The sequence below is a fragment of the Pseudomassariella vexata genome, assembly GCF_002105095.1.
Source record: "Pseudomassariella vexata strain CBS 129021 chromosome Unknown BCR38scaffold_6, whole genome shotgun sequence".
Lineage (NCBI taxonomy): Eukaryota > Fungi > Ascomycota > Sordariomycetes > Amphisphaeriales > Pseudomassariaceae > Pseudomassariella > Pseudomassariella vexata.
In genome coordinates, this window is record NW_024467961.1 from 1,324,774 (window position 1) to 1,344,866 (window position 20,093).

General features: G+C 52.0%; 8 protein-coding genes across 8 annotated transcripts; 3 read left to right on the forward strand and 5 right to left on the reverse strand.

Moving 5' to 3' along the window:
- The first annotated feature begins 120 nt into the window (after window positions 1-120).
- On the forward strand, window positions 121-2,922 carry BCR38DRAFT_431985 (adaptin N terminal region-domain-containing protein). The gene is made up of 3 exons (XM_040860139.1): window positions 121-270; window positions 342-2,455; window positions 2,596-2,922. The coding sequence occupies exons 1-3, from the start codon at window positions 231-233 to the stop codon at window positions 2,755-2,757; spliced, it is 2,316 nt and encodes a 771-aa protein (XP_040716293.1). The 5' UTR covers window positions 121-230; the 3' UTR covers window positions 2,758-2,922.
- Window positions 2,923-3,426: 504 nt separating this feature from the next.
- BCR38DRAFT_408878 (uncharacterized protein) lies at window positions 3,427-4,156 on the reverse strand (the record flags this gene model as incomplete). Its single annotated transcript, XM_040858315.1, has 3 exons — window positions 3,427-3,720; window positions 3,831-4,015; window positions 4,153-4,156. The coding sequence occupies 3 exons, from the start codon at window positions 4,154-4,156 to the stop codon at window positions 3,427-3,429; spliced, it is 483 nt and encodes a 160-aa protein (XP_040716294.1).
- Window positions 4,157-5,018: 862 nt separating this feature from the next.
- On the reverse strand, window positions 5,019-7,036 carry BCR38DRAFT_391258 (RTA1 like protein). Its single transcript, XM_040857568.1, has 3 exons — window positions 6,395-7,036; window positions 5,769-6,267; window positions 5,019-5,702 (listed from the first exon to the last, which is right to left on the reverse strand). Exons 1-3 carry the CDS (start codon window positions 6,597-6,599, stop codon window positions 5,438-5,440), a joined length of 969 nt encoding a protein of 322 aa, XP_040716295.1. The 5' UTR covers window positions 6,600-7,036; the 3' UTR covers window positions 5,019-5,437.
- A 5-nt stretch (window positions 7,037-7,041) lies between these two features.
- BCR38DRAFT_431989 (putative 3-hydroxyisobutyrate dehydrogenase G6G8.5) lies at window positions 7,042-8,757 on the reverse strand. The gene is made up of 3 exons (XM_040860140.1): window positions 8,281-8,757; window positions 8,040-8,213; window positions 7,042-7,847 (listed from the first exon to the last, which is right to left on the reverse strand). Exons 1-3 carry the CDS (start codon window positions 8,389-8,391, stop codon window positions 7,128-7,130), a joined length of 1,005 nt encoding a protein of 334 aa, XP_040716296.1. The 5' UTR covers window positions 8,392-8,757; the 3' UTR covers window positions 7,042-7,127.
- Window positions 8,758-9,416: 659 nt separating this feature from the next.
- BCR38DRAFT_408881 (uncharacterized protein) lies at window positions 9,417-10,809 on the reverse strand (the record flags this gene model as incomplete). The annotated part of the gene is made up of 3 exons (XM_040858316.1): window positions 9,417-9,456; window positions 9,522-10,689; window positions 10,746-10,809. The coding sequence occupies 3 exons, from the start codon at window positions 10,807-10,809 to the stop codon at window positions 9,417-9,419; spliced, it is 1,272 nt and encodes a 423-aa protein (XP_040716297.1).
- A 1,447-nt stretch (window positions 10,810-12,256) lies between these two features.
- On the forward strand, window positions 12,257-13,996 carry BCR38DRAFT_192165 (immunoglobulin E-set). Its single transcript, XM_040854015.1, has 4 exons — window positions 12,257-12,546; window positions 13,110-13,432; window positions 13,487-13,535; window positions 13,593-13,996. The coding sequence occupies exons 1-4, from the start codon at window positions 12,453-12,455 to the stop codon at window positions 13,724-13,726; spliced, it is 600 nt and encodes a 199-aa protein (XP_040716298.1). The 5' UTR covers window positions 12,257-12,452; the 3' UTR covers window positions 13,727-13,996.
- A 269-nt stretch (window positions 13,997-14,265) lies between these two features.
- On the reverse strand, window positions 14,266-15,363 carry BCR38DRAFT_484611 (Metallo-dependent phosphatase-like protein; the record flags this gene model as incomplete). The annotated part of the gene is made up of 3 exons (XM_040863766.1): window positions 14,266-14,978; window positions 15,037-15,270; window positions 15,348-15,363. 3 exons carry the CDS (start codon window positions 15,361-15,363, stop codon window positions 14,266-14,268), a joined length of 963 nt encoding a protein of 320 aa, XP_040716299.1.
- A 1,738-nt stretch (window positions 15,364-17,101) lies between these two features.
- On the forward strand, window positions 17,102-19,752 carry BCR38DRAFT_484612 (uncharacterized protein; the record flags this gene model as incomplete). Its single annotated transcript, XM_040863767.1, has 3 exons — window positions 17,102-17,220; window positions 17,279-19,675; window positions 19,740-19,752. The coding sequence occupies 3 exons, from the start codon at window positions 17,102-17,104 to the stop codon at window positions 19,750-19,752; spliced, it is 2,529 nt and encodes an 842-aa protein (XP_040716300.1).
- Window positions 19,753-20,093: the final 341 nt, after the last annotated feature.

Genomic DNA, 20,093 nt, shown 5'->3' on the forward strand with positions numbered 1-20,093 from the left:
TATGAAATCACATAGTATTCGGAATTCATTCATGAAATGCACGTCGTGGCATTCAAGGGATCCGAGGGCCGACCCGCTGAAGTTTGGCATCTGCAGGGTTCGTTTTGCAGCTCCGGTGCCCTGGGCTTAAGCCCCGCCACTGCGCAGCTCCAACTTACGACGTCACCGACATCACCAAATAAAAGACACGACAGCAGCTCGTGAGCTGGCTGCGCGTCCAGGTCGACAAAATGGAATCCATATCGCGAATATCGACGCTGCTGGAGAACGGTGAGGGCTATAGCTCCAGACAACGACCTGCTATCTTTAATACAGCACTAACATCCCATCGCTTCACGCAGCTCGAGACCTCACCCTCGATGCAGCCCAGGCAGCTCGAAGCACTCGACCTACGACGAAGAATCTCCCTACAGCCCAGATCAAGAAATTCCTAGACAGCCGAAATGACCGCGAGGTGTTGGACGGACTCCGGAGGGTCATCTCCATGATGTACCGCCAGCAGCGCACCCTGCCCTTCTTCTCCTCCGTCGTCAAGAACGTCGCATCGCCCAACCTCGAAATCAAGAAACTAGTGTATATATACCTCATCCACCATGCTGAGCAGGAACCCGACGTCGCTTTGCTCTCCATCAACACGATCCAAAAGTCCCTTTCAGATATGAACCCACAAGTGCGCGCTCTCGCCCTGAGGACTATGTCGGGCATCAGGGTTCCCGTCATCAGCCAGATTGTGTCGTTGGCCATCAAGAAGGGGGCTGGCGACATGTCGCCTCATGTGCGCAAGGCCGCTGCCCTGGCGATCCCCAAGTGCTATAGTCTGGAGCCCAACATGTTGCCACACTTGCTGGAAAACCTGTCGACCCTGCTCGGGGACAAGCAGTACTTCGTTGCCGGCGCAGCGGTGTCGGCATTTATGGAAATATGTCCTGAGCGGTTGGATCTGATACACAAGCACTACCGGGCACTGATCAAGAAGCTTGTCGATATGGACGAGTGGAGTCAGCTTGCTACGCTGAGGATGATGACTATCTATGCGCGCAAGTGCTTCCCAAGACGGACACGATCGGTTAAAGCGGCGAACAAGTCGACTGATCTACAGGATTTCTATGGCGATGGTGGCACAGGAACTCCTGGGTCTGAAGACGACCAAGTTGTTGTCTTGGACCCTGATCTTGTCCTGTTTCTTAACGCCATCAAACCCCTGCTCCAGAGCCGTAACTCTGCAGTCGTCACCGCAGTAGCTCGCTGCTATGTCGATATTGGTACACTAGAGTACACCAAGTTGGCTATTGGCCCGCTGGTGGCCCTGCTGCGGTCCGCACAAGACATCCAAGAACTGGCTCTCTACAATATTGTTTCCGTCTGTCTTTCGCATGCCGCCTCCTTCGTCAAATATGCGTCGCACTTCCTTGTTCGAGCAACAGATCCAGCGCCGGTATGGGAATTGAAGCTTGAAGTTCTCACTCTCATCTTCCCCCACAGCCCCATGCACACCAAGGCTTTGATCTTAAACGAACTGGAGCACTTCTCCGGCGGTACGAATAAGGCACTCGTTCGGGAGGCTGTTCGAGCCATAGGACGTTGTGCGGTGACAGATCCGAGCACGGCGCCTCGGTCCATGCGTTTGCTTCTCGGACAGATTACAAGTCTGGACGGAACACTTGCCGCGGAGTCGTTAACAGTGATACGACATCTGATCCAGCAGGATCCGCAAGCCCACGTCGGCACCGTCGTGAGGCTAGCCAAAAACCTCGACTCAGCCACGGACCCTCATGCCCGCGCCACCATCATCTGGCTCGTGGGCGAGTTCTCCGGCTTGAACAACGAGGACAACATCGCAGCCGACGTCCTGCGCATTCTTGTCAAGGAGTTCACGGACGAGTCTGAGGTGGCGAAACGGCAAATTGTGCTGCTTGCAGCGAAGGTATATCTGCATCACATAAACCGCGAAGCCGAATCCCAAAAAGGCGAACCGGAGGGCTTCTCTGCTCCGCTCCTAGACGACCAAAGCTCCATTGCAAAACTATGGAACTATGTCCTCCTTCTGGCTCGGTACGACACGTCGTACGACCTCCGCGATCGCACCCGCTTGTACAAGGCACTGATAGGCGTTCCCCAGCTCGCCACGCTCATGCTCCTGGCCCCCAAACCTGCACCCCAAGCACCTAGTCCGTCGGAGACGCGGAAGGGATTCATGCTCGGCTCGGCTGCGCTTGTTCTCGCTGGAGGCGGCGGGGTGCATGGCCTGCGTGGGTACGAGCCGCTGCCTCCATGGGTTGAGGAGGGCAGGGAGCCGGATCCGAGCTTGAGGGCGCAGGATGAGGTCAAGAATGAGTATGGAGAGGGGAGGAGGGTTATGCCAGCTGTGCAGAAGTTGGATGATGCGTCAAAGGCCATACCGGCGCCAGGGAGTAATGGTTTTGCCGAGGGGACAGGGGTGAAGACGTTGGATGATGTGAGTGATTTCCAGAACTTCTTTTTTCCGACAAATTTGCGCCTTGGACCGGGGAAACTCGATAGCGAACACTCTCGCCTTAGACATAATCTGATCACTTGACATTGACAATTGGCTTGATTGCTAACACGAAGATACAGTGGCTTGCCGAAGAGGAAGAAACCGAAGAATCTGAAGAAGAGGAAAGCGAAGAGGAAGAGGATGAGGAAGAGGACGAGGAAGAGGACGAGGAAGAGGACGAGGAGGGGGAAGAGTCAGGGGAAGAAGAAGACGGGGAGACAGACAGGCTCGTCAAAGAATAAGTCCCTATACACCGAAGCTTGTTCAAGACTCAATCACCTCAGAGTCACGAACAACTCAGACTTCCTAGGGCTTTACTAGACTCCCTGAGACTGGAAGAATATTGCATTTTCGAGTTTAAAAAGGCAGCACGCAAACTATCAGAATAACAATGCCTGTTGGACCCATCCTCGTGATTTACCCCTTTTTGCATATTAATTGGCCATTTAGCAGTGCTTCTCGTGAGAATCTCCACGGGCTCGAGGCACCAAGTGTATTTTGCCACGCCAGACCGATGCTGTGTGGTTGTTCATTTCACCTGACTATCTCATCTTAGTCAGCCCTTAACCCTTCATCGCTTTATGCCGCCTGAAGTTTGGAGAAGAGGGCGTACGTCTACCCCGTGCGCAGCACATTAAACAGCGCCAGGGCGGCTTTGACGATGGTGGTGGGAGTTAGGTGGGGGTGTTGCTTTTGCAGTTCGGTTAGGCCAAGGACGCCGAATTGGTGTTTGACCACCTCATCCTCTGAGACGTCATGCCGGGTGGATCGCATTCACTTTCCAGTCTCAGGGGCCAGGGGTACAGCGTTTTGCTATGAGAGGCGAGCCCCTTGAGTCGTTTAGCGTGCCATTTTGGCGCGGCTCGGGCTGAGGCCGAGGTGCGCAGGTTGTGGTATGAGTCGGCCCAAAGCTAGGAGTCGATGTGACTGGGAAGAGGGGAGATGTCGGCGACGACCCGGTTGAGGTCGTCGCCCACGGTGTGCAACATGGAGTCGTCCATGACGGCGTGATTGAGGCAGAAGACTACGGCGGCGGTGCTGGTTTCTTCCACCTCGTAGAGGTACTGTGTGAGTGAGGAGGCCAGAGAAGGCATCATGGCCTGGGTGGGGGTAGTAAAATGACTTGTCTTTGACGTGTTGGATCGTCTTGAGGGTGCCTCCGTCCTCGATGGTGGTGTCGAAGAACTTGCTGGTTGGGCGTATGACTACGTTAAGGGCATCAGGAGATGCGAGGAGGGCCTTGTCCAAAACAAAGGAAAGGAGGGGCCGCCAAAGGTAGTGTCTTGCTTGTTTGACGTTTAAACCTATCCCTAACCTGCGTGATCATGATGCCATCTGCGAACTCGTCAATCGGGGTTTCTATGGATAGATGTGACGGTTCGAGCCCAACTGCTTTGGCCCAGATATCTTTGGTCTCTGCGGTCAAATCAGCAGTTTCCTCGCGGTTGACTGGGCGATCACGGTTTCCCCGGCCCTTCTTTGCGAGTTGGTCTTCTGAATCTTGCCCATCAGAGTACAAGTTTAGTCAGAAAGTCTCAGGTTTTGCGTCGGTATGACCTCGTCGGGAAGGTACATTGCTCCCATGTTGTAGATTATCATATCCTGGATGGCTTCCCTAATACTAGCATCGACCGTACTCATGGCTATGGTAACTGGAGCCTCGCCTGCTATATAATCGGGTGCCGCTATGACTTAAAGAAGCAGAGCTGCTGGAAGTGGATTCTTGGAGACGAGAAAATACCCCCGAATGATACTGGCAGTCATAAATACGATCGCTAAGGGGCTGGCTTGCGATCCCAAGCAAACCATGCGGCTGATGAACACACCCAAGTGCCAGATTATGCGAGTATTGGTCGACAGAAGTCTACAGAGTCGAGGAATAATTATCAGAGTGATGGAATACGTTTGGGAAGGGGATGATCCGATGTCTCGCTAAGTTCCGCCACAATGACTTCCTTGAACGCTTTCAGCTGGAAGCTTTGTGAAATAAGCAGATCACAGTGGAATTCCCAGGAATTTGTTTCGATGTATAACCCTCCTAATGTAGCCGCCGTCGCTCTACAAAGAGTACGCAAACTACCCCGCATGTCCCCGGTTGTCGTTATCCGGGTGCATGTTCCGGATGAATGAATCATTGCAATATGACGGGGGCATCAGTAGCTACTGTGTGACTGATAATGAATACAAGGGATATGGCAGCTCCTTAGACCGGTTCTACGAGCCATATTTGCGAGTGTTTCAGAGCATTGTTTCATCAAGACTGCAGGAACTCAATGATTGAGGTTTGTATGATTACGGCAATCGGCCCAGGCGTAAGTCGAGTATACTTACAGAGATTGTCCCAGTAGCTCAATGCAGGTGGAAGCCGGGATGGCAATTGGAGTCGAGCAAGGGCATAACCGGCGCACACGGGGTGGAATAGTATGGATATACTGTTATTCCCGTGTAATAAGATAGAACATCAGACCATTAGACCTTGCACTGTTTATTATGTCATGTACTTGTCGAGGTTAAACTTGAGGTGACACCAACGAGAAGTCGTGATTAGATGTATTTCGAGTGCCACTCAACCCCAAGAAGCTCAAAACACGCCGAGAAAGTTGGAACAGGCAATTTAGCGAGGCGGTCAGTGGGTGTTGGATAGCTGCACTGATATAACGAAATACCCATCACATCTGCCTTGGGATGGTAAATTGGCCCAATTGCTGCCATAGCCAACCGACTGTAAAAACAAGCAGCTTTAGTCGAGCTGTCTATAAGCCCATTGTACCTGAATAGTTGAGAGTAACGTGTGAAATTACCTCAAGAGATACCCATAACTCCTTGGTTTGAGACCGAAGGTGACGTCTAACGAGAAAACCGACCCATTTTTGCTATGTTGATATGCAAGAATTCAATCCAACACAAGCTGAACCCTCAACATCAGACGCTCGACTTCTCAAGCCGCTGAGGTTTCACATGCTCGAGATCCTCTGGAGTTGCATTGCTGGAGACAACAGGTTGCTCGTTCTTGCTCTTCTTTTCGAAACGCAGGCTTTCCCGTTCAGCCATGGCAGGGAACAGGAGACCTGGCTGGAATATCGTGAGAAGAATGACGGGGATCAAGATCATGAAACCCTCAAGCACAATGAATGACGGCTCATCCTGCATAATAGGGGACCCCCAACCTCCAGCCATTTCCGCAATACTGCATACCCGGTCAGCGTTTTCCATTTTCAGGGGTATTCAAATGACGATTTTCAATCCCTCTTACCGATAAATGCATCGTATCAAAATGCCACCCAAAGCCCCCGACACAGCATAGCAAAAGATCCTGAACCTCTTATTCATCCACAACGCCTTCGCCTTGGCCGTAGCCTCCTCCGTCTTGACCCACTTCCTTGCCCTGAGCCAGTAATCAAAGCACATGAGCGCAAAGCAGCCCAGAACCACAACCTGCAACGCGATTCCCGCGATAATAACTCGATCGCCCGCGAGCAGGAGGTCCAAATTTCCAGAACTGGCAACAGCGGCCATGCTACCGCCCGTAGCCTGGAGAACGAGGCACGAAATATCGGCGGGGACGAAGATGATGGGGTACAATCGAGGGCGGATGCGCGATAGCGCCGGATTGACGGACATCGTGATGTGTTTCAATATCAGGTAGATGGAGATGCAAATCAGCGTCGGCGCGAGGATGATGGCGCAGATCTGCGTCTCGAAGGCCTTGGAATCCCACGGGTTGCTGTGTAACTGGATGCGTCCTACGTAACCTATACGTTGTGCGCGACGTCGTGTTAGTCCTGCTCTATGGTTGAGGATAATATTCGGGGGGGGGGGGGGGGGGGGCACAGTACGGACAGTGTTGCGCAAGGGAGGAGGGATGTCTCTATCACGTACCAACCATCTCGAGGATACAACCCGCCGCCAATGCGGCTGAGTATCCCCATGTTTTCTTCCAGACACCAACTCCGATAATGCCCAGCGCGCAGAGCCCAAATCCGACGCAAAGGACAACATTGACAGCAAGGTTTGGGTAGTATGACAGGACTGTGTATTCCACCGGGCAATAAGGCCCGACTTCCGTACACTCTTGCCGCACCATCTTGATCGCGCCGCTACCAAACACCTACTCTCTTTGAGGGTGAGAAACGAGTGTTACGAGCAAGGCGAGTTGTCATTACGGGAAATACGTGGAACCAAGAACAGAGGGAAAAGCCGAAGCCTTATAATGGCTAAAAGAGACGAAAGCATGGCACACATAATATAGGAAACAGTGATCGAGTCGTCCTGGATACGACCTCACCCATATATAAGCGCACCATCAACCCGGCGAACGTGGGGGGCTACTGGGTCAGATCTCTCGGTTAGCGGTTTGCCTTGCGAGCAAATGACTGCGATGCATCCAATCCCGTTGCTCAAATGCACCCGGGTCCCTGGCAATAAGCGGCTGGCGAGAAGGTTTCCTATTTAGGAATGAGGATCGGTAGGCAAACCGTCAGCCTCGTCAAGTCTCACCCTGTCCAGCTCCTAGAACATGCTAATAAATACTGCGTAGAGACGTGATCAAGACCATGGATTGTAAATTCATGAAAACATGATATCGTTGGGACAGGCTGATTGTAAGATCGATCTATTCTTTTCCGCCAATAAATCTATAAATAACAGAAAAGTCGCGACCTTTGCAGTTCTCAGCGTGTGCGGCCTCTTCGTACACTTCCTGCGCTCGGCTTCCCAATTCTAACTTGGCGTCGGCCTCGTCGGCAGCAATGATGGCGAGTTTGAGGTCCTTCTGCATTAAGCTGATTCCAAACCCACCAGCAAAGTCACGATTGGCTGGTGCTGTGTCGACAACCCCTTTCACAGGGTTGTTGACCTCACACGGCCAGCACCTGCCAGTACTCATGTTGATGATGTTTGCCAAAGTCTTGGGGTCTAGTCCCCACCTCATACCTAGGTTCATGGCTTCGGCTGTTGCGATATTATTGATGGCCAGAAGATAGTTGTTGGCGAGCTTCGCGCTCAACCCCGTGCCTTGGACGCCACAGTGCAGCACTTTCTTACCCATGCGCAGCAGCACGGGCTCGATCTTGAGAACCAGAGCATCAGGAGCCCCAAGCATAAACGTCAAAGTTCCCGCGGTGGCACCAACAACACCGCCAGACATCGGGGCATCAACAAAGCTGCCCTGACTGGCTGATGAAACCTGCCTCGCAATCTCCCGTGAAGTTGACGGATCAATCGTTGAGCAGTCGATATATATCCTCTCCCGCCGGGGAAGCTCTGGCGACAGAATCTCCGAGAAAACACTGTTCACGTGGGACGGTTCCGGCAGACATGTAATGACTGCATCCTTGATGCAAATGTAAGCAGATATTCAGGACGACGTAGCAAAAGGTTTGGTTGAAAATTAGGTCATCAGAGGATTGGCTATATGAAAAATTGATAATCACGGAGAAACCGGCGAGCCGGCCCAACTTAGAATCATAGATAGAACATGATCATCATAGAAATGGAAAGCAGAAAGTAGAGGGTGAATTCTTACAGAGTCTTTAGCCGCTTCAAAGTTGCTTTGAACCAACTCTACGGCAGCACCACCCGCCTGGGATGTCCGCATATCCTCAGCTAATCTCCTTGCAGCATCTTTGTTGATGTCAAATATGCGGATGGAATCGCTGGGTGTGAGCTTCGACTGGAGGTTCTTCGCCATTTGGTAACCCTAGATTTCGCCTGGTTAGTAAGAGTGTTCCCCGTAGCAGTTGGTTACTTGAAGGGGTACTGTATACCATTTGGCCGAGGCCGATAAAACCATAGTTATCGAGTCTTCTCGACGTGGACGAGAAAGCCCGTTTTTGAGCGCGCAACACGCTCCATGCTACAGAATGAGTTCTCATCATGACAAAGCCTCCTATTGAAACGACTGCGACCTCGATTTTGGCAGCCACTTCTCATCACAACACAGCTTTGTGTACGATGGTCTGGACTGCACAGGTAGACTCCGTGAAGTTTGTGGAGAGAAGGTCGCGGGGTACAGTTCTCCGAGGACCGCCCATTGCCGGTGGTAACCTTCAAAGCAGCTCTGGGAAACAGCCACAAGGGGCACCCGACCAGCCGATCCTCAGTCATATCAGATGAGGTCCGTCAAGGGAATAATGAGCACTAGCTCAACCCTGTGAGACAGCAAGAGCACTTTGCCATGGCCCAGACGGGTTTCTGACAAATATGACTGGTTTTGTTTTTCTGACGCATCGTTAGAAAGATGCAGAAATAGATGCAGAAGAAATGAGAAAATTCTCGGGCAAAAAATTGATTTTGGTTAGGTGGGAGCTTGGACCATATTTGCTCGGTTAGGACGAGAAGCAGACTGACTTGGGTCCACCGCTGTTGCCAGCAAGGTCCACGAATGATTTCATGGCACAGGGAAAATATCACGTCAATCCGAGGACTACATTGAGAGTGCATCGATAGCTTCAATGATCGAAAGCACATGAGCTGACCGCAGGTATCGTTGGATTGCGAAATGATGTCATTTGTTCACGGTTCCATACAATACTCCTCCTATGATTTAGAGTGCAGTCAGTTGCGCTAAGCAAACAAACTACCCCAGTAACACCATGAATACCATACGTAAGGCACAAACTAGCGATTGTATTGTTTTAGGCATCATCTACAAATCAAGCAAGCCACCTACTCCAGTTCTCCAGGGTGCGACAGTAAAAAGGGATCCTACCTTGTATATGATGGCTTCTCAGATAGCCAGCATCAAAAATATCTGAAACGAAACAGTTGTCCATTTCCAACTGTGTGGGTATGTGAAAGCAGAAGTTGAGGAAGACTCTCCAGCAAGGGTCGAGCACTGAGCCCCATTAAGCCCAATAGCAGTGACCTTGCTCATGTCACCCAGAATCCTGTCCGATGCCATTTAGAAGACGCCCAGGGCCATAACATATGGGATTAAGGCGCTAGAGGGACATTAGCTAGTCTGCTCTCGGGTTTTCAAACTGCCATGCGCAGACAAAGTACATACCCAACAGCAAGGGTGGCGCTGATGCCAATCAGAGCTCGGTTCCTGACGCGTTCCTTTTTCAACTGGATCTCTGTCTTGACCTTCTTTGCGCTAGGCTCCCCTGAAGACGCATTTTCCTCGTTCTCCTCTTCGTCCTCACCAACCGCGATTTCGTCTGCCTTGCGCTTGCCTTTCTTGGATGGAGTAGATGCTCCTACGGAGTCGGCAGCAGCCTTGACCATCTCCCTAGCTTCTTCGACCATCTTGGCGGCTTCCTCGTTCGACGGCATTTTCGCGAAAGGGAGTTCCAATTCTACGGCAGTATGCGTTGTCTCAACACCGTCCTCGACTTTGACGTCTTGGTCAACCTTGACCTGCACCTTTGGCTCCTCTTCATTTGCTGAGAAGACGATCATCGGCTCTTTTTCCAGGGTCTTGATCTCGATGTCCTCGGTGGCAGCCGTTGATGCATTGTCTTCTGATTTGGTGCCATTCAAGGGCGACTCCTGCCCCTTTGTTGAAGAAGACTCGGCTATGGTAGTTTGTGATGCCGTCACTTTAGTTGTTCGCTTTCGAGGTGATGCGATAGCTCGCTTCCGCGTAGAAACCTTGGAGGGGCTTGCCGACCTGCGACTGCGGGTGCTGCGCGGAACCGACGACGGCGGTGGGGTTGGAGGGGCTAGGATGGGCTGGCTGGCAAAGATGGGATCGAATTTCGGAGGAGCTTGAATCTTCTTGGGCGGGCTGTCCGGCGCGTTGGTGACGGATATCTCGGTGGGGTCAAGTAAAGCGCGAATCCAGGGCGTGATGCGGTATTCGTCGGCGAGACTAAGCGCCTGCACAGGAGGAATCCAAACGTTGCCCGCCGTCTCTTCCTGACTCGTGGTTGCAAGAGACTTGATGTACTTTCGTTCGATCTCCTCCTCAAAGGCTTCCGCATAGGGAAACGTGGCCTTAAACATTCCCGTGGCGGAGACAAAGCCATCCTGGCTGCGACGCATCAAGAAGTACGAGTTGGGCGACAACTTGAAGATACCCGACACTATGCCCTTAGGCAATGGAGCGCGAAGGTGAGCATAGTCGAAAACACCCAGGCTGGTGGGGTCAACGTCGCTGGCCGCACCTGCTGCGACCATCTTTGCTGTGAGCTGGGTCTGACCCAGGCGTCGACGCGCAACGAGATCAGCAACTGCGAAAGTGGTAAGCGGATGAGCTTAGTGGAAAGAGGATGCGCCAGTCATGTACAAGGAGGGATGTCTTCAACCATCAGCGGGTTGTGCTTTTCTGGGAGCTGTCTTGGGACGGCCATTGCGACTTTTTCGCGGCAACTCGCGTGAGAAGTTTCCTTTAATGCGACGTCGAGTGGATGCGTTGATGCCGATCAAGCGCGCTGTCGTATGGAGACGACGGTGGTGGGATTAAAGAAACAGTACTGCAACTGCTTGTCTGCTGCGGAATCGCATTAGCGAAAACTCGAAACTAAAACGCGAGATACGTGATAGAATCGCGACGAGGGTAGGGATAAGCTTCGAACGGCGCGCTCGGGTCGAAGGAAGCTGCGTTCTCCTCGCAAATGCGCTCACCTTAAAAGCAGTAACTTGGGACAATCCCACAGAAACACTCTTGGAAGGAGACGAAAGAAATGCTGAGAATTGGATGAAAAGAAGCTGGCCAAATAAAATCAATCGAAGGATGCTGATTGATAGAGCTATCGTCGCGCTGCGAATTGTACTTTTTGCGGCAGAGGGCAGAAGAAGGGCGCGAGAGAGCAGCTGCTGACTGGGGCAGTGAGAAGGGGCCAGCTGCTTTAGTTCGTGACAGTGTGGGTCGGAGTCGAGAAATGGGATGGAGTTCAAATTTCTCGATGCAAAGGCCAATGAACAGTCGTCCTTTCGACATGGGGACTTTATGGAGCACAGACCTCCCTAAATAGGCACGAGCTTGAATGGCCGGTTGGCTTGACACGGTCAGTCCTTGACAGAGAAGGGGCTTGGGGGAGGGGACAAGGTAGTTGGGGACCGACCCAGACTTGAGCACATATGACTCGCGAGTAGAGCCTCACAAATGATGGGTTGTACCTCTAGCCTTGAGGCATCAAGCTTGGCAAGGTACATGGCATGGAAATTGAAGTCTGCCTAAAACCAGAAACCTTGCCTTCCGCGGACCTGTATCTCAAATAGATGCCAAACAGACTTCATGGCCTCGGGTCGTTACAGTTGGGAAGCAAGCTGCAACCTAATCAAGGCTTCGAGGAAACTCAACCAATGTGTTTCGATGGCTGGGGTGACTTCACATTGCCTTATAAGCAATAATCCTGTGATCTGGGAGCCGTTTCAACTGATCAACGTTGGTCCGTCGACCTCTTTCAACGTCTTTAACCCTGAATAATGTAATCCTCTCGTAGTTGTCTTGGTTGTTGACGAGGCTGGCATTGTGAAGGCGATGCATACCATGGTTTGGTAGGTACTTACTTGGTCTTTCAGGGTGATTTCTGGATTGGCACTCAAGAGTCAACAATACCGCATGTTCTACGCAGAACGAGAAATGAGCAGGATTTGCGTCGAGAAAACCAAGGCTGCCAACGCAGTCCTTGTGCCGAAAAAAGTCCAATGTTTTGAAGGTGCCATGTTTCGTCCTAGCAAGAACACTTGATTGGAATCAAATGTTGAGTGAGCTTGATGCATGATTCACCGGACCGGCCCTTTGAAAAGACTAGAACCCCTTGGTCGTCCTGAACCCCACCAAATCTGTCGCAAAGTGGCATAGCTCAAGGACATTCATGCAACCCACGTACCGCGATCCCACCTTGAAATACAGCATCACCGCCATCTTGCCCCTCCTCACGATATCTTTTAGTTTCTGCAGATTCTCTCTGGGTAATTTTTTGCTTTACCAGCTCAACCTCATTCTGCATTTCTAGACCCATCCGTGCAACGCTAGAACACCGACACGATGGCCTCCCTCGACGATGACACGATGCCCGAGGAGACGCAGGGCTACAAGCTTTCCCAGCCCAAGCAAAGCTTGGCTGAGTACCACAGCATGGGTGCGTATTGACTTTTTGTCTTTCCTAGTTTCCGGGTCGATCCTTGAATTCCTGGGTGTTCTTTTATTTTCTCCTGCCTTTGCCATCAACGAAGCTCTATCGTCCAGTCGATAGGGCAATCGGAAGGGATACAAGCCGACGTTCACCGCGCCATTGGGCTCCTTTTCTACGACCAATATACCACGTCTTCTGGAAACCGGTTGGGGCACAGCTGCGACACTGTGACTGGTTACATCGGAGTATCACCATGTCTATTTCTTGACACGAATTGGGCTTCCATGGCTTGCACGCGGTTGCTTTTGAGCTGTGTGAAGACTTGAGCGGTGCCCGTGACAGGAGGATTATACGAACCGTACAATATTTGCAGGCCTCAAAAGAGAAATACCCCAGAGCGGTCGACGCTGTGCATCGTGGGTGCCCGGCGGGAGGATTCGGGGTGGCCTAAGCCCTTGGCAGACACATACACTCAAGAAAGTTCTAGGGACATTTCAAGATCCACTGATGCTTGGGCGCACTTCCTTTCACAGCGGAAACTTCCTCTTTCGAACTAACAATCAGGATAGATGCCAACGATGAATCTTTGCAACGATACAAGGAGTCTCTGGGTTTGGGTGGCGGCAAGGACCTTTCCGACCCCAACGACCCTCGTGTCTGCATCATCCAGTCCTTAACGATGGAGTCCCCTGGTCGCGACCCGGTCACCATTGATCTCTCCCAACCAGGTAGCGAGACCACGCTCAAGGACAAACCTTTCAAGATTAAGGAAGGCTCCAAATTCACCATGGTCGCCACCTTCAAGGTTCAGCACGAAATTCTCAGCGGTCTCCAGTACGTTCAGGTTGTGAAACGAAAGGGAATCAAGGTCAGCAAAGACTCGGAAATGCTGGTAAGTCGCTTGATATCGACTATTCAAACGTAAACTTGCCTGACTTGGATGCAGGGTAGCTATGCTCCGAACACGGATAAGTCGCCTCTGTACACAAAGCGCTGTAAGTATATGGGAGCTGCCACCTCTGAAATATCTAGATAAACTAAAACCTAAGTAGTCCAGGAGGAGGACGCCCCATCTGGGATGCTCGCCCGTGGCCACTACAACGCTATTTCTAGCTTTGTCGACGACGACAAGAAGAATCACCTGCAATTTGAGTGGTCCTTCGACATTGCCAAGGACTGGAACTAAACGGAGCGATATCCGGTCGATACATGAGACATGATGGCTGGCTGGACTATATACACGATTTCTGATTAGACGCCGAGGCAAATGCTGCAATGATCGGAAGGGGGGTGAAAGTGCGGGCGGCCTCTTCTATCGATCAGCAATGTTGATATTTAAAGAAGCCAACGGGGGACTGGGGTGGCGACATCCACGGAGAAACAGTCACTGAACATAAAAATTTGGGTTAAGAAAGTGTCAATGTGACTGGCTAGGATGGACGAGATTTGGACCTCAAGCTTTTGTGACTGGGGAACTTCAGCTGCTCACAGGCGTCTCGTTCGTGATAGGAGCTAAATCCCCATTCCCCGGTGATGGTGGTGACATTCCTTTCCCCATAACGTACTAGAGTATGTCCATACTACCGAAGATAGGAGGTTTGCTGCCAAAGCCAAAGGAGAAGACAAGGGTATTTTGAAATCTGTTCTGGATTGGTATCTTCGTGACATGCCCAGTCAGTGGTAAGAAACCCCTGAATCTGACGAAGCTCTTCAGTAGTAATGTTCCTACAAGAAATAATCGGGCAACGCGTTCCCGTCGGCTGTCTTCTCCGCCCCCTGCTGTATGTCCTTGACCTGGTCGTTCTCGGGGGCCGCGGCGAAGACGTTGAAGAAGCGTTCACCCGTGTCGCCTACTTCCAGAACGCTAGCCATATTTCCGCACCGGTAGCAGTAGTTGGGCGCGCTCCACACCGTGCTGAGTTGGTCGTCGTATAGGACCTGGAACCCCTCCTGGCAGAGCTGGTGGGCCCGGAGGATATGCGACATGCGATTGACAGCCAAAAATTTCTTCACCACCTTGGCGCCAAAAGTGTAGCCGGCTCCGCGGGGGGAAAGCGAGAATTCGTCCCGCTCCGGGTCGGGGTCGGACCACACGAGGTCGGCCATGGGCCCTTCGTGGGGGATTTCGCGGAAGCGGTCGATTATTTTGATCTGGTCGATGGAGTGAATGCTGGGGGATAGGCCACCGTGGACGCAGAAGATCTGATCGTTGATGACGACGCTGAGCGTCAGGAAGTCGAACATGTCCGTGAAGTAGTGCCATACGTTGGCGTTGCCGTACTTGCGCGAGCACTCGGTGTAGAAACCGTACGACTGAGTTACGCCGCGGGATTCGTGGTTGCCCCGGATGAGGTGCACTCGGTTCGGATAGCGTAGCTTGAGGCAGACGAGGAGGGATATTGTTTCGACACTGAACATGCCGCGATCGACGTAATCACCTGGAGAGGGGTAAATCAGTTGACGGGACATGGTGTTGGCACCTCGCCTGGTACTCACCGAGGAACAGGTAGTTGGTATCTGGACACCAGCCTCCGATTTTGAAGATCTCTATCAAGTCGTAGAATTGCCCGTGTATGTCCCCCACTACTGTGACGGGCGCCCGAACGTGCACCACATTGCTCTCCCGCATCAACAGCTCTTTCGTCTTGGCGCATATTGCCTCAATTACTGATTCGGCCAGGAGCTCTTTTTTGTACAGGCGGGAGATGCATTCGTCGAGATCAACCGAGGCTAAGCAGGCGTTGGGTTGTTAGCAGTTCTTCTTATTCTACTTTGCCTGGCGACCGAGCAAGTTTGGCTGCACTGACCTGGTAGCCCAGGCATCTTGGACGACTAAGCTGGCGTTGAGACGCCAGCGGGCTCAAGGAGCTCTTCTGGTGAAATTGCGCGGGTTGGGCTTCCTTCGGCTTCGAGCGAGTGCGATGTCATGTGAAGAAGCTGAAGAATCCGCAAACATGTTCGTTAGGATGCGATTGTCATATGTCTCACATGGAGGCCCGGAGTATTTGGGGAGCTTCGGGGAGAACAAAGAACGGTAAGGGTAGCAGACGCAGCAGGAAGTGATTTCGGGACTGGCGACGGCGAGAAAACAGCTGGACACACGAGAATGGGTGGGAGGCGGATCGCTGGGTTTATGGGTAATCAACCAAGCGCCCAGCTCAAGTTCAGATGGCTGGCTATGTGGTGTCATTGGCCGGTCTTTTGGATCATTTAAACTGACGGTGGGCGTAGTTCTATGCTCCAGTAATGTGAATGTTAAGGTCAGCCTCGCTTAGTCATATATTTGACGCTATCAGTAAACAAAATCCATCGGAAACGCAGGTTTTGCCGACGACATCTCTCCAACTTTCCCTTGAATTCTTGTCTTTTTTTCTTCTCATTTTGTTGTCTGTCATCGACGTCAGTGCTTAATTGCCAATGCTTATCAGTTGCCCTCGTGGATAAGTAGATTCTTCTCGGCTGAGACAATTTCTAGTGAACATTGCTCTCCTTTGACCTCCTGCAGTGCAGCTCGATGTTGACCAGATCGCCAGCATGTCTATAACGTTTTACGCCCTCGTTTCCTTGGACGTGGTCTCATGAGGTGTTTCTGACCAGCTTGGTGCAAGTTGGGGCTCAACAGCGTGCGGGCAGACAAATCTGAGCTATCAGCATTCAGTCTTGCGGCTTCGATGCCGTACACTGCAACTGCCCACTGCATGTATACGCTTGCTTTCGATTTCTTCAAGGCAGACTGCCTTCTGCTCAATGTCCTATTTCTTATCGTTGGTCCATAAGACCATAATGAAAGACTCATGCATCTCGGCAGCATTGCCTCTAAGCAAGGCATATACGTGTTTTGCGGCTTGAAGAGCTATCTTTGTTGATGCGACCCAAGTTGTGGCTTCTTTGTTGTGAATATGCTACAGTTCTGTGGCCTGAATTCACTCATACCTCTTCTCACTGTCGACGACCATGGTCAAATTCGCTAACTCGCTCACTCACTCACATCTCTCATTCATTGATGTTTACGTCGGCTTTTGCTGTATCTGTCGCCGATAAGGCCGAGGTTTAGCCGTTGGATCTAGACCTGGACCCCGACCTCATGTGCCTTGACATCTCAGAATCACGTCCAATCTCCGCGTTCAGCTCAGTTTCGTGAGACCCGTGGAGATAAAAGACTTCAGCAGTTGTCGCATAGTCTCCGCCAAATAACCAATGCTTGATTCTTCTTGACGCGTATTCAGTTAAGCACGCTTTTCTCGTATAACAGACGGCATGGGCTATTCATTTGCGTATCACCTGGATGCGACTTTCTTACCCACTCTTTCCTAACTTCTGGGGTGACATTATTCTACCCAGGCCAGTACTAATTAGTGCCACAACTATTCATTCTTCAGCCCTTCCTATCTTCTAGTCCAATCCCTCGCCAATGAGCTCTTGATGAAATAGCCAAGTCACTCTTATCTCACCACCTCTCCAACCTCGCATCTTGCCCCAGGCCTATCTCACAGTAATTATAGGCCATCTACGCTAGAAACAACCCGCCTCCATCGGTTATGCGCTATTGCTATCTCTCAAGATGGCTGATGGACCACCTGGCCAAGATGCCGCCCAAAGCGAGCCTCCGCCTTGCTATAATTGTGGCGTGAAGGGTCACATGTTTATGGCATGTCCTGAACCTGCGAGAGCAACACCCGCGTAAGTCAAGTGCTCCTGACTTATGGTACATTGGCAGTTGCACTAATTTTGGTCCCAGCGGGTTGGAGGCAGCACGAGCTCGCAAGCAGTCTGGCAGCTATGATCGTGGGGATGGGGATGGCGGCAGCAAGCGACATAAGGGCCCCATTGTGACGCGTTATGCTCAACCTGCCAGGCCTGGTCCTGTCATCACTCGGTACGAGCCTCCGCCACCTTCACAGCAGTATTCCCATGGCCCTGGTCAAAGTTATCCGCCTATACCGCTGCCTTTGCCTCTGCCCCCACCCCCGCCTTCATCACAGCAGCAGTATCCCCCAGCATATTCATTAGGATATCCACCTCAACGACCATATAACACCTTCGGTCCACCTGGTCTACCGCCGCCACCGCCGCCGCCACCGGGAGCTCCTCATCTGTATGGGCCACAGCCTTACGGTCAACCCCCTTTCAATTCGCTCTACGGCCCTCCTGGTGCCCACGGTCTACCGATCCCTCCTCCTGGCCAGTTTCAAAGAGGCCCTCCACCTCCATACCCGCCGCCCCCCCATTACCCTCTTCAGCCACCGGCCTATGGTTACCCAGGTCCACCTCAAGGACCTGCACCAGGCTACGCGCCGCCGCCTAGCTCCGGGTCGTATCCTAACCATGCCTCGCCGGGCTACCTACCATACCCCCCTAACTTACCACCGAACTTTCAACCACCGTATCATGATGACCACACTGCGCCTCATTTCGAGAATGGCCACGAACGTCATCGTGACGACCATCCCTCGAGGGAGAGATGGGATGACCGCCATGGCAGTGCCCAAAGCCACAACGAACTAGGTAGAAACCACCCCAATGCTGATAGGTATAACGGCTGTGAGCGTCGAGGTGATCGCAGACCTCATGATCGGCAAGGCAACAACAGATTCGGCAATGAACGTCGTCGAGATCAGCGGGGTCGCCGCGACAACCGGGATCGACGTCGAGACCGGCCTCGGTCACGCAGTCCTTCTGGAAGCACACCTGGCGGCAATCAGCATAGCTCTCTAACACTCAACACCCCTTCTCAATCTACCCCTATTGACCCTGCAGTCGCGTCCGGCGTGGAAGTATCAGGTCCAGAAGGAACAAGCCATTTCACAGCTGCGGAGGAATCTGTCACCGATGAAGACAAGTCGGAAAGTGAGGATGGCGAGCTTCAACCGGGCGCACCAGACGAGGATTTGCCGTATCCCGAGTTCGCTTGGGATAAAGCAACGATATTCAAGGAGATATCACCGGCCCACAAGGGAGATTCCATTGGAGAGCCTTTGCCTGCAGAACATACTGACAGGATCATGCTGCCACCCCCTTTCAATGCCCCTTTCGTCAAGTCCAAGCATATAACGCCAGATAACCTGGACGATTTCGCACTAAGCGTGCGTGATACAGATGAATGGCAGAAACTGAAACACCATCCAGCGTTCCTCGATGTCAAAGCAATCACTCCCCAGAGCTTGGAAGTCTACGCGTCCATCTCTGGCAAGCCTCGCGGCCGTAAGGATGACCGACGAGACCGCTCTGGCCAGTCGAAAAATCCGGGTAAAAACTGGAACAAAGACCGCGGGCAGTTTGCACGGGATGGTAGGGACAGTCGTCGGAGGTCAGAGGGTAAACGAAAGCGCAGATGGGAGGATTCCCAACCGCAGTTTGAAGCTAGCAATCCTGATTGCCACCAGACTGGCCAAACACCCGAGTCAAAGAAACGAAGGCAAATGTCCCCGGAGCCTGGTGAGGTGACCGATTCGGGCTCGCCGCCCAGTGATTCCTCCCGGCAGGCAGCAACGAACATCCGGGGTGATGGCGCTGCACAGGCAGCTGAGGCGAGCGACATATCCAATAAAACTCACGCACGCTTGGATTCGCAAGCGGGCAGGTCAGGTGAGCGCCGATTTTCTGACCATGACTGGCCCACCTATCGCCTTGATTCAAATATACCATACGAAGGCTACGGGGTGTCTAGGAGGCAACATGAGCGCCAATCAGACCCGAGGCGGTACCGGGAGGGTCACTTGACTTCTCAAAGTTATCATGACTACTCAGAACCACGGAGGCATGGCGAGGAGGACAATAATGACCGTGACTATCACAGAAGAAACACACGGTCGAGAAGTTTTGAACCCAGAAGACGTAGCGATGGGTTTCATGCAACGAATACTAAGAACTCGGAAAAGGATATCCATTATGAGGTATCCCATACACCGCCGCCACAATCTAAAGAATCCCTCCACGGCAGTCGTCCTACTAGCCGGCATTCGTCTTACGACCGGCTTTCGGAGGGTTCTGCCGCATCCCCCTTGACCCCTATTGAGGCTGAGCTACTGGGTATGGGAGATAGTGACACCGACAGTGGTAAAAGATCACCAATTCGCCAACCAGAACCGGCGCCATTGAAGAAGAAACGTCAGACGAAGGTTGATGCGGCATACAGGTTAGTGATACCGAATCTGTTCTTTCATTGTCGATACCTATCTATCACTAACATGAAACTCTAGCCGTCGATGGTAGGATCGGAAGTTTTCATTTCTCAAATCAGGATCTGCGCGTCTCTCATTAGCCTTCTGCCAACTTGACTCGGCGCATCATTGCCTGCCGCGAGAAGTATCGGGAGGATCAGGTAGAGGCGTTTTTGAACTATCACAGCGTGTTATTGGGGGCTCGCTCAGGTTTTCAAAGTTCGCAAGATGCGAGCTACTGCCTTTTCTTTCAAACCCACCACGTTTCTGGTGCTGGTCTTATTATTAGCTCACATCACGTTACGATGGCATGCATTGGTCGGCGTTGAAGGTGGGAGATTCTCCCGTCAACGGAAGCAACTCAATGCTATCTCTTGTAGAACATCAATGCTG